This window comes from Harpia harpyja, chromosome 3, assembly GCF_026419915.1.
Source record: "Harpia harpyja isolate bHarHar1 chromosome 3, bHarHar1 primary haplotype, whole genome shotgun sequence".
In the NCBI taxonomy this organism is placed as follows: domain Eukaryota; kingdom Metazoa; phylum Chordata; class Aves; order Accipitriformes; family Accipitridae; genus Harpia; species Harpia harpyja.
Window position 1 is genome coordinate 57,249,414 of NC_068942.1, and position 12,277 is coordinate 57,261,690.

The 12,277-nt window shown below is 41.7% G+C and overlaps 1 protein-coding gene across 6 annotated transcripts in view; it reads left to right on the forward strand.

Moving 5' to 3' along the window:
* The window catches only part of TTLL5 (tubulin tyrosine ligase like 5), a 147,618-nt gene that overhangs the window by 118,030 nt on the left and 17,311 nt on the right, over positions 1-12,277 (forward strand). For 5 of the 6 annotated variants that reach the window (XM_052782769.1, XM_052782768.1, XM_052782771.1 and 2 more), the window contains 2 exons: positions 4,284-4,504; positions 11,693-11,778. In XM_052782769.1, the coding sequence (XP_052638729.1) occupies positions 4,284-4,504; positions 11,693-11,778 (307 nt within the window). Of the gene's footprint in view, positions 1-3,852; positions 3,945-4,283; positions 4,505-11,692; positions 11,779-12,277 lie in introns of those variants that run through there. The other variant, XM_052782772.1, reaches the window with a different exon arrangement.

A 12,277-nucleotide genomic window follows, 5' to 3' on the forward strand; every position in this document is an offset into this window, starting at 1 on the left:
AATCATGTTAATGAGTTGTGTGGTCTGTTATTATCACATTTTCAATCAGAAGTTTAAGTAGATTTTATGCTATAAAACATTGGGCTAAGTTAATCTTAAATAATTCTCCTCTTAATCATTTAAAAATGGTATGTTCTTTGAAATATTTTTCATTTTATTAAGTTCAGCAAAATTTTTTTTCTTTTAATTTATATGACTCCCTTTTGAATTCCCTACTGTTTATTTAGATCTGACTGGGAATGGTGACTATTCAGAATAATATTCCTAGTATTCCTAGAACTACATTATTCCTGCCTGAGGACACAGGGTCTCTATGAATGCAGCCTTAAACATCATTAAACTGTTTTCTAAACTATTATATATTGGACTGCTGTCAGATTTGCAGTCTCTCTTCCCCTTCAGTCTCTTGTTCATTCTTGTTTTGCAGCTTTCTCCCTCAGATTGTTTTCCCACTAAATGTGCTAACTGCCATTTTTCCTATTTGAGTCTTGTAATACTGATGAGTCAAAGTCTCAGTCTAAGTAAAGCAGAACAACTGTTCTGAAAGCAGTAGGCTGTGCTGATTTATACCAGCTGAAATTTTGTCCCCATGTTTCTGATCCTGTCGCTATTATTAGAATTATGGTAATGCCCAGATGTATTAAGTACAATGATATAGCCCAATCCTTGCCCCAGAGACCTCCCAGTACCAAAAGAGAGACAAAGGAGAAGGCACCAAGTCAACTTATTTTAATATGTTTTAGTCTTGTTCTGAAGAGTTTACCAAGGAAGACATGCTTCAGGACAGTCTGTGCATACCATGAATTTGCTCTTCTTTAAATTTCTTTATGACCTCAAGATGCCTCTCTTACTGCAGTATAACACTGTGGCAGTTAATGGTACATTTTGAGCCTGTTCTTTATCACCACTTTGTGAATTTTCAACTCAACTTGTTGTTGCATCCAAACTGATTTAACTGAATGCATTAATATGTGTTCAAAAGAATCTTCACTAAACAATTTATATGACTCCAAAGGTCTTCCAAACCTTTTAATTCCCTGTATTTTTGCGGTGTCTTCTGAAATGTAGTTGACTTTCTAAAAGTGGTGGGTTTTATTTTGTTGGGTTTGCTTGTTTTTTCTTTTTTTAACTTAAATCCTTGTCATTGTTTATTGCTTATAAACATCTCAGTTTCCAGTGCTAGTGATTTGGAACTAGCTGCACAGATCTTTATGCAATACACATGTGTGTGTGCATCTGTCTGTCAGTTCTTATACACTGTTGAGTCTCATCGTTTTCAGACTTGCTGATCCAATTCAAACTGAACAACTATGGGATAGAAATCTCAAAGCTATGTTTCATATAAATTTCATGAAAATAAAGAGCTATATATCTGGAAAGGGGATTCAACTACTGTTGCCATTAAGGCAAAGGCTGCAGCATAAGGCCACTCCTAATTAGGCAGCACAAAATCAACACAAGAATGCCCCAAACCCATGAAAGAAGCTATAATTTGGGGCATACTTTATATTAGATACTGTAAGATTCAGCCTCAAGACAGATTCACAGGAAATGAGCTTCATTACCTCCTCTGGTCACAGAATGAACATGTTTTTGCCTGCAACATTTGTTCTGTTACTGTGCTAGGGATGGGTGTTAGATACAGGGATGGTAAGTGCCAGGAACATTCTTTCTGTTTTTGAAGATCATTAATATATCTGCTTTTCTTCAAAGTACTACAGTACCTCCCTGCTTTTAATCATGAACAGCCTGAGCTCAGCTGCTGCTGGCTAATACTCTTAGATGTGCATCGTCCTTACTGACAAGCTGTACATATTCAGATTTTCTAATTAAAATCTACTATTTTTGTACAGATAACACTTTATGTATGGTGTTCATGGGTAGATGTGGAAGCATGTAGAGGTGTGATCTAATGAGGCAAATATGGGATTGGGAGTCAGGATCTTCTCTGAGCTCTCAACCTAGCTTTTCATATTGCTTCAGTCTCTGGCTTAGGGAAAATCACTTTCTCTGTCAGTGCTAACATTCCTCATGTGCAAGACGGGGTTAATGCTGTCCTACTTCCCCAGAGAATTATGCAAGAGAATTAACTGACTAATGCTTTACATGATTTTTAGCTAAAAAGTCTCATAGCGTTCTAAGTACTTTTTGGACTTGTAGCCCTAAGAACTTGTCAGGGAAGCAAATGTCTCCTCAACATCAAGTTAAATCTGCCAGCCTGGGAAGTGTGGTTCAAAGTTTTTTACTTGCAGCAGCAATAGTTGCAGGGTGCTACCTGCTTCAGGACTGCCTCTGTCAGAGTTTGTCTAGGCTTCTGCTCTCCTTAGACCCTGAGCCTTCAGAATCCTGAGTGATGAGGCCTGTCTTCTACTTTTTTGGATGTGCTGAAATCTCTTCCCAACCCTTTGTGTGGTCAGGCTCTGCTCTCCCCAGCTGCCCTCTTTATTTGCACAGTAGCTTCTCCTGGTTTCCTGTCCTGTCCCCATGGAGTTCACAGCAGGGCAGTGTGCTTTGTAGCTGAATCCAGAAGCCATAGTCCGTGTCAGCTTCCAGTCTCCCCATCCTTGCCTGGAAGGCAGCCAGAATCTCAGCACAGCGTGGAGACAAAGGCCTTTTTGGAAGTCCGTTACCCCCAAGAAAAGCATCCATGACCTTTCTTTAGGCAGGTCTCAGCCCAGACTTTGTTAGAGCATCCATGCTTGCTGTTTCTTCAGAGTCATGGACTTCCTTGCCAATGCATATTAACAAAGGGAAGGGGTTAAGATGGTATGCTTTGTGGACTCCGGGTTCTTAGTGATTTTAACAACAAGAAACTTACAGGAAATATGCAAATATCAAACAGAGCACAAGGAAATGTCACCCCTGAATAAGAAGGGTGTGCAGTGACTTGAGGGTCTCCATCCCAACCCCATGATGCAAGAGACTAAACCAAGTTCCATTTTAGTTTGTTTTGCTGGGGGCAGGTGGGGTGTGACTGCTATTTTCCAGACTTATGCACTTGTACCAGCTACTTATTCAAAAACTGAAAGCTGTGATCGAGGTAAAGCTTCAGGGAAGGGAGAGGTTAAGAAGGATTGGGAGCTCAAGGGCATCTTGTCAGTGAGCTCTAGTTAGGAAACAGGCCTGTTTTGGCTCCTGCACTTCCTTTTCTCCCTAGAGCTCTGCCTGTCAGAAACGCCTTCCCACACACCACTGCCCTGCCATTTGCCAGAGAATTGCGGGGGAGAGGGGCTTTTCCTGTCTGTGTGCTGAGACTCAGCCAGCCCTCAGACTGTGGTTTTCTCTGGAGCCTGGAGCCCACTCACACTCTGGCTTTGTGTGTTTTTCACCAGAGAAGAAACTGAGGACAAACTCAGTGAAGGGCGCTGCTCCCAGGGTCATGCTGAGGTGACTGGCGAGTGCTCAGCTATTCCCCTCGTCTCCTATCACTGACCCCTAGCTGCCAAACTACACGGTTACAGTATTGCCTCTTTGTCCTGGGAATCGGACTGACTTCGAGGAAAGACAAGTCAGAACTCCCGGCAGGTTGTTCCTTTCTGAAGAGTTGAGCCATTTGCAGAGCTCCCGTAGGGAACCATTCCCCACTCCCTGCTTTGCCAGTCCACTGCTCAGTTGTCCAGTGTCTTATAACATGCGGATTCTTTTGTTCCCTGTGACAAATCTCCAACATACTTACTCTCCCACCTGCTATAGGAATAGAAATATTTTCTGTTCCCTGGTATTACTGGGGATTTCCTTTTTGTCAGCTGCTGAGAAGGTGCCCTAGAGCATTTCTGTTATTCCAAGCACCTACAGGGTTAGACTGAAGAACTGGCATTGTAACATCTTCCCCATAACCTTTTTCTTTCCTAGAACTGTGTCTCAATCCCACCTCCCACACAAAGAATAATTTAGCAAGATAAATGCAGAAAGTCAGTCAAAGCAATAAAAGCTTTACTTCTTTGTGGATGGGAGCCCACTGCAAGATTAGATTGAGGGTAAGACCTTTTGTTTTTTAATCCAGAATAGTATAATTCTGTGGCAGTAATGAGCTTGTCTGCCTTCCTAAAAGCTAGACCCAGCTTCCAAGGGTATAAAATTCAGCTCTAAAAACTACTTCACTGACTTGACCACTTAACTCTTCTTTTTATGTGTGGGACTGTCCTTAGAGACCTGGGGTTGCCTTCACCAGGCAGATATTATCCCTCACAAAAATGTTACCCACCTCCATCAGCAATCTCAGCAATATTCAGAGAGGTAATCACAAATTACTATGTTATTTTTGTTTTCCTTTTTTTTACCAGGCTCTCTTTGCCAGCTACTCACAATCCAGCACCAGCCATATATCTATGCCAGCTGGCTCTAATGCCTGCAAGACATCAAGTGCCACTTCTAGTATCCAGAAGGCAGCCAGTTTGCACAAAGTGATGCCATCCCAGAATACACCTTCTCAGCTGGTTCCAAAGCCTCCAGCCAACCACAGGCAGGCAGCGGTCAGAAAGGCTGCAGCCCAGAGGATTTCCAAGTAAGTTTTATCTCTTCCCATCCACAAAAGGGAGTTGGCACTGGTTCCCCTGAGAAGGAATATCAGAGAAGAACCTGTCTACGTGCAGCTTTGACATAGAATTTTTTGGCTGTGCTGTCCAAGATACAGCTCAGGTTATTCTGAGATTTGTGTACTGAAATAGGTGTGCACTATGTTGCAGTTTCGTGTTTCACAATGGTGAAATAGATAAGATTGTAACATCATACAAACATAAGGACACAGGAACTGCCAAATTGAATCGGGGAAGTATCTGTTCCAGGATGGGATTCAGTTACCTAACTACAGGTTGCTAGAGACATTTTAGATGCCTGGGGCTATTCCACCTGACTTCCAGCTGCTGTTCCAGATGAGCACAAGTCTTCTGTAGATCTTGTGTTGTATCTGCCAGTCCCATGCAGATGTCTCAAATAACTTGAGAGTACCGAGTATGGTACTAGACATCTATGTTTAGGCACTTGAGTCACTCCCTCCATGTTTAATCTTTGATGGGGGCTAGAATCTGGTGGGTCAGAAGAAGCTGCCAAAAAAACCCCAACACAAACCCAATATCCTTAACAAGCTAATATGCCCTTGAGCCAAGTTTCCCCATAAATTTAACACAAAATGATTGACTTATGCCTTCAAGCACAAGTGTTTATTTCATTTAAAGTGTTTACATTGTGCCTAATGTAATGATAGCTTTCCTCATTATCTGTGGAAATCCTTCTTTTAACTTTTAGTAAGCTTTTAGTTATATAGTGCTTGCCATTCTAAGGTAGATGGATTTGGCATGTGTTATCTTTAAAAACAAACAAAAAAATCACTGTGAAATGTTGCTTACTGATTGAAAGTTTCCTTCCTTTCCGTTTCTTGGTGTGTTTTTCTCCTTTGTGCATTATGAGAGAATGTGAGCAAGACTTCTGGGTTTTCTTCTTATCCTTTACCTTTCTTGGTAGCTTCCTTAGCTCTCTGTTTATCTCTTCTTAAATGACAGAACTGCTTTAGACTAAATCCCTCATCAGGTTTTTCCTCATATATCCTCAGACTTGTTTCATCCCTGAATACTGAAGGGCAAAAATTGCATTCATAACTTTATTCCTTATACTTACTCTACAGCTAGAAGAGTTGTAGAGCTTTCAGAGCAGGTTCCTGTGAGGTTTCCTGATTCTGTGTTCCCTTCCTGTTTAAAGAGAGAAGTTTTAGTAAAAGATTACTGATGAAAGACATCTTATGAAGATGCTAGGGCACTGTCAGTGTGCGTGGATCAAATCTGGAACTGCAAGGTGTATTTAAGGAGCTTGGACAGAACTGCTTTGGGTAAGCTTGTGTATTTCCTGCCTGTACTCTTGCTATCATAAGAGATAGCACACTGAATTAATCCCCCAAAACTATTTAAAAAGAAAACAAGATGTTAGTAGACTTTGTCAGCTCAGCAAATGCAGATGTGAGCATCAGGTCTGGCAGGTATGTGCTGGTGGGTTTGCTGTCTGATTTCTTTTATGTTGGGTAGCTCATGTTAGTACAGGTGACAGGCTATGTCAGTGGGTTTCTCAGCCGGGCAGCAGGGATGTGTATTTGAAGATGCCGGTGTGCTGTGCTCACTTCTTGGCAGAGGAAATGTTTATCCTTGTGAGATGGAATTGCAGCTCCTTGGACAGACTTTACTTTGCTGCATTTTTGTGGTTTCTGCTCTGTGACAGGCAGGAGTGTGGGAAAACCGGAAAAAGTTCAGCACCAAAAATGCACAGAAGGGGGAAAAAAGCAAAAGATTCCTTCAGAATTTCAGAAGACTAATCCAAGTATTGAAGGCTGCAAGGAGCCACTCCGGAAATACTTTCCAAGTTGCCTTTCAATCTCCAGCACAAGGCTCCAAATCCATTCTTGCCATTCATGGGATCTTGCAGTAACATTTTTTCACTTACATGGAAAACAGCAATGCCCAGCTATATTTCCAGCATACTGAGAGCTGATCGTTTAAAAACTGCTGTGTTTCAGTCTAATTTAATCCATTCATTGTTGTCAGGAAAAGACCAGAGATGCATCAACAGCAGAGTGTGAATGGAGAGAAGCCTCTGTGTCAAAGGAATATAGATTAGAGAAGAAAAAGATGTCTTGCATGCTCCAGCCTGTTCTTTATAGTCCCTGGTTATTCTGTACAAAGTATTCTCGGACACTGTGTGTAGTCTGCTTTCAAAAAACTCCAGTGGCAGAAACCCCACCATGTGCTATAGAAGACTATTTAAGAATCTAGACAACCTTATTATCAGAAAGTTTCTCCTGATGTGCAACATGAATTTTTCCTTTGTTTCATCCTGTTGTACCTTGTTCCTCCTTCTTGAACCACCCTAAACACTTTCCCTTGCAAATACTTTCCATCTTTTGAATATCCTTCTACTTCTTGGAGTTTCCTAATGTTGCTTAGACTTGTTGAGGTTTTGTTAACCTCAGATAGTAGTTCCACCTGCCACGTCCTTAATTGTCTTGAATTTACTGTATTTTCTTCAGTTTGTCGGATTACTTGCATTGTGGCACGCAGAATTGCACTTTTCCAGTGTGGGACTACCATATCCTTAGGTTATGACATGACAAATATCCTTCTCCATAACATCTAATCTAATTTTGGCTTTTTGGCTGCTTCATTTCTCTGTCAGGTCATTTTTTATTTGCTGCCCACTCTTACACCCTAATACTTGTTGGCTGTTTTCCTGATCTCTTTCCTCAAAGAATATCTCAGTGCTATATATTATTTCCACAAGACTCACTGAAACTAATCCCATTCTGTTGTTAAAGCTCTTGTGTCTGGGGGTTTTTTTGTTGTTGTTGTTTTTGTTTGTTTTTTTTTTTTCCATAAGTTTCAGTAAGCCAGACCTTATTTCTCTGTCTGCTCTTGCACCGCCTGGCTTTTAACATCTTAATAAAGATCATCTTCTTAAAGTTGTTTGTAGAATTTCTCCAGAGACTGGACTGTGAAGACAAACTAAGATCAACTTTGTCTCTTTGACCTATCTCTTCCTTGCATGTGTTATCAGTTCTCTCCCAGCCAGCACACGTGGCTTCCAGAAGAGGAAGAAAAGAATAAGAAGTGGAAAACTCAACTACAAACAGAATGAGATGCTAAAGATGAACATTACTGACTAATTCAAAAACTATCTAGTAACTTGGGCACTTCCTTGGTTAAAACATAAAGGAAAAAAGTAATGGAACAGCCAGACAATTCAGTCTTGTCTTCTCAGTTCCTGGCCTCTCTTGTTTTCTTAGTCTCCCAACTTGTAAAAGGTGGTAGGTTGACTTTATAATGGATTATGTCCAAAGCAGACTCCTTGCTTAAGCTAACAGAATGGAAAGCTGGGGCCCATATTAAGGTGTGGAAAAAGACTAACTGGGAGAAATGATTTAATACGTAGCTCTACGCTGAAATGTAGCCCCATAGAATGGTCTCATGGGACTCCATAGTTTTGATTAAATGTGTTCATATCACAAGTAGAAAGATAGTTTTTGAACAGCTAACACAACAAGCTCTTCTTTCTTTCTAAGAGTCAGACTGGGTCCTTTCCACTGCTCATGTTGCCACTACTATTGGCAGGTCTGTGAACCATGAAGAGACCTGCTGATAGCAACATTTTGAGACAGAGGTCACAGATACAGTAGTCGTAAGCTGTGGAATGAAACAGATGTCCCTGGAAGCAGCATTTGGTGTGTTGAATCTTCACGTTGCAGATGACAGCATGCAAAGTAGAAAAATATATTAGCTCAACTGTCAGAACCCAGAGTGGACTGGTACAGGTGGTAGCTAGAAAATCCTTCTGCTTTTAGGAATGACTAACTCAAATTAAATGCAAATTTCTGCACTATCATTCCTATAGTAACTTCTCAGAAACCTGCTCTAACTATGACAGCATCAAGTAGAGCAAGGCCTTGGACAGCCTGTGAACAGAACTATCAGTCAAAGAAAAGATCTCAAAAAAATTCAGCTGTCAGTGTTAGACCACTGTATATAAAGAGACGAAATGCCAGGTAGAGAAAAGGAGCATATAGTTCAAGATGTTATCAGGGAGAGAACCCAAGAAGATCACCGAGTTTACCAGCAATAGACTGGAACATCACAAACTATTGGGGATGTTAATCAACATGGCATAATTTCTTGTACTGAACCTCTCTGTAAATGTCATTCCCAACAACTCTATTCAGGAAGCTTTTCGAAACAAATATTCCCTTCAAGTCCCAACACCACAACACAAGATCTTTCTACCTTGTTCTTCTTTTGTATATTTGCTTTGCATGGTGCCAGCAGCAGAAGAGCCAAAGTTCTGCTCTATTGTAACTAGTACAGAAATAGGGTAGAGGTGATGCATTTCTCTAGGGTTCAGGAAATCCATCCCACGGTGGGGTGGAGTCCTGACTGCAATTGGATATGGCAGTAGCCAGCTGTTCTAGGACAGGCTGGCCAAGCCTGGCAAATGTGCCAAAAGTAGAACAATGGCCATAGAGCGAGCCCTGTAAAACACTATGGTTCTGGTTTGTATCCGGCCTTGCCCATGTGTGCTTATTCACAGGCATGCGTGAAATGTCTTAATTGAGCCAGGTACATCACACATACAAACTGAGTGTCCACTGGAAAGAGGACAGGCAGCAGGAGAGCAAGGATTTAACTGTTACTGGAACTCCTTTCACTTTTTTGCTACTGCTGTACTGCGGCACGCTTGTTTTTTTAGCTCCTGAGCATCTGGGTTAATCAGGCTGCCTGACCCTTAGACATTTTTGGCAGCAAAAGCAGTGCATCTGAGACACATGCCTTGATTTAACACCCTGACACAGCTGGGCTTACTAGGCCTGTAGCTCTTAGCCCTTGGCTAGCCTCAGATCATACACACAGATACACATGCAGAGATACCCTGTCCAAGAGCAACAAAGAGGATCAAGCCTCCCTGGCTCTGGGTCTTCACATCTGTTGCTGTCCTCTTGTCAAACCTGGGCTTTTTGTGATGTGAATTTATTAGTGTCAGTTCTGTACCCCCTGGACTGCTAGATGTGTTCATAGTGTCCCAGGAATAGGTTGTTAAAACAAAGGTGTTCAAAATTTAGTCAAGAAAGTATTTCTTTGTCACCTGTGGAACAAGAGCATCTTCTAAATTTGCAGTCCAAGGCTGGGAAGCGTAGGGCTGGTTTAGTGCCTAAATGAAGGAAGTCAGTATCAGTTTCAAGGAGAGGTTAGCTGTATAAGAGATAGAAAAGGACAATGACAGATATTTAAGTGGAGGGGACAGTGGGGACTGTTTTTGTTAGTATTGAAGAAAAAGAAATGGAGAACATAACAATGGTTTGCATTGGAGAAGTGGAAGCAAAAACAACACAGACATTAAAAGCAGGAAACTGAGAAAGGCAGTAGGCTTTCAGCCAACCCAAGGAGGGAGAAAGTGGAAAGGGATTAACTCAGTTTAAGCAGTGAATATGTTCTGGCACTGGAGCTTCCATCAGGCCAGCAGAGAGAACTTGAGAGGTGAGCTTAGTGGTGGTGGGAGATCAATGACCCAGAAGCAGATCTGAGAATGAGCTGTGTGGAGGTGACAGTTGAAACTGCAAGAATCAAGGTACACTGTGGGTAGACAGAAAAGAAGGAGGGAAAGTCTGTAGAGAGAAGGAGATTCTCTAACATAAACCACACTTTAAAGTAGAAGTGTGTTCCCTGTTTTGTTTTTTTGTTGTTGTATTTGCTGGCGTTCTTAATGACAGTTTCAACCACTTGTCTTGCATTCTGCCTACAGAAGGGTGAGGTGAGCTGAATTTGGCTGTCCATTGTGCTGCATTAACAAAGTGGACAACCTAATTATGAGCATGGAATTTCTATGTAAGAAGTGTAAAGATCCATCTGGATTCTCAGCTCCCAGAAGGACCATGCAGTATCAGCAGCAAAAGAAGCCATAAGTACAGATCCAAAATTCTCTCCAAGAGACAATAAACATAGAAACAGGCACCTCATTTGACAATAGCCTTTCAAATTATGGCTGACTGAAGTAAGAGGTTGTGTTTTGCAAATGTCATATCTGCATCCCTCTCCTTTCCTGTACAGACTCCAATTTATTTAACTAAAATCCAACCGAGACAAAATACAGGAGTCCCCCACTGGCCTTTTAGCTGCCAGGAACACCTGGATTACTGGCAACTTGCTGACTTTGAAATCTGAAAGCAAAAGGTTTCAGACAAAACTGTAGAAACTGCACATGTGCCTGGGTCTGTTAGTCATCAGGGCATCACATGGGGTTTGGAGATTACAGTGCTCTTCTGGGGAAGAGCTCACAGTAACTGTGTAACACTGCAGAGCTGAATGAGTGAAGGAGAAGGACTCTGGCAGAGAGACAGGAGTGTACATGCAGAAGTCTGGAGTGATCAGAATAGAGTTGGGCAGGAAGGAAGAAAGGCAAGGAGGGATAAGGGAGGATAGGACAAGCCAGGAATAGATGAATCAATTGTATGGATTTTAAGGACAGAATAGATCATTGCAGCTGTATAGCTTGACCTCGCCTTGTGAGCAGAGCTGTTTTTTATGTAGGAGGGCATGGTCTCAGTTTGGTAATGAATCTTTATAACAGTTAAAGGAAGTGCAGTTGTACTCCACAGAATATAGTTTTGCTGTTACTCAAATGCTGAGATAAATGCAGGAGAATTTGCATAAACTATCTGCTTGAGGACTGGCACTGGATTACTGGAGATTAAATGCATCCTGTGGGTCTTCGCTTCCAAGACAAGTGAGAAATCTTGCCTAAATGGGACAAGATGCAAGGACTTAACTTTTGAATGCAGCATGTTTTTGCCAGCATGTGCATTTCTGTTCTAAGGTTGCTTAATCATGTTACTTCAAATCACTGGAATAAGGTGACCACAGCTGAGTTGTGCTTTGGTGGTCCAAAATCATTCACTATCTCCTTTACCCTCCAGAATGAGCTTCCAAGGCATGTGGGACAATTAAGTGTTTTAGGCACATCAAAATCTTGCTGGTGGCTTGAGTCTGCTCTGCCTTTTTGGAGTCAGTTGCTGTCGCTGCCTTTTTCATACCATGTTCGGGCAGAGCTTCATAGCTACAATCCCAGTGAGATTACATAAACTAGGAGAATTCTCAATTTTTTGAGACTTTTATTGTCCCTTGGTATATGTCTTCTTATCTCTGTCTAATTTGATGATTTTACTCGTTAGGGTGACATCCACTGAAAGGCAACTGAATGGATTCCAGAACAGCCTTCACAGTGCTGCATCCTGTGAGCCAGGGACAAATTCCACAGGTGAGTGCCAGTGCCAAAGACCAGGAAAGTGGGGGTGGGCATGCTGGGATGCTTTCATCTTTCTCAAGAACTGGCAGGGAAAAAACTTTCTCAGCAAGAAGAAGAAACACAGCTGCATGTAGTGGTTCCTAGGTAACAGTCTGGGTTCAGCTGTGCAGGGAATTTATTCCTCCTGGGATTAAAAAGACTAAACAGAAGGGAGCAAAGGCTGAGTTTCATAGAGTTGGAAGAGGAAGATCCCTAAAAATGTGGCTGGGAAAAAAAACTTGGCTAAAATGGCTCCTCTTTGCTTTAGGCTTTGGCTCAAAGATGCTCTGTTGTTTAAGCTTGGCCTGTAATAAAGGGCCAGGACATTCTTTACATTTTTCTTCGGTCTTGCAGAAAAGCCCCTTAGTTCAGAAAGACATAGTTGAGACTTGTGAATCAGCTGCATAGTGAAGTCAATCAGCAGAAGTGAAAGTTCCCAAAGGAAAATCACTGAGACTTATAGAATCAAATC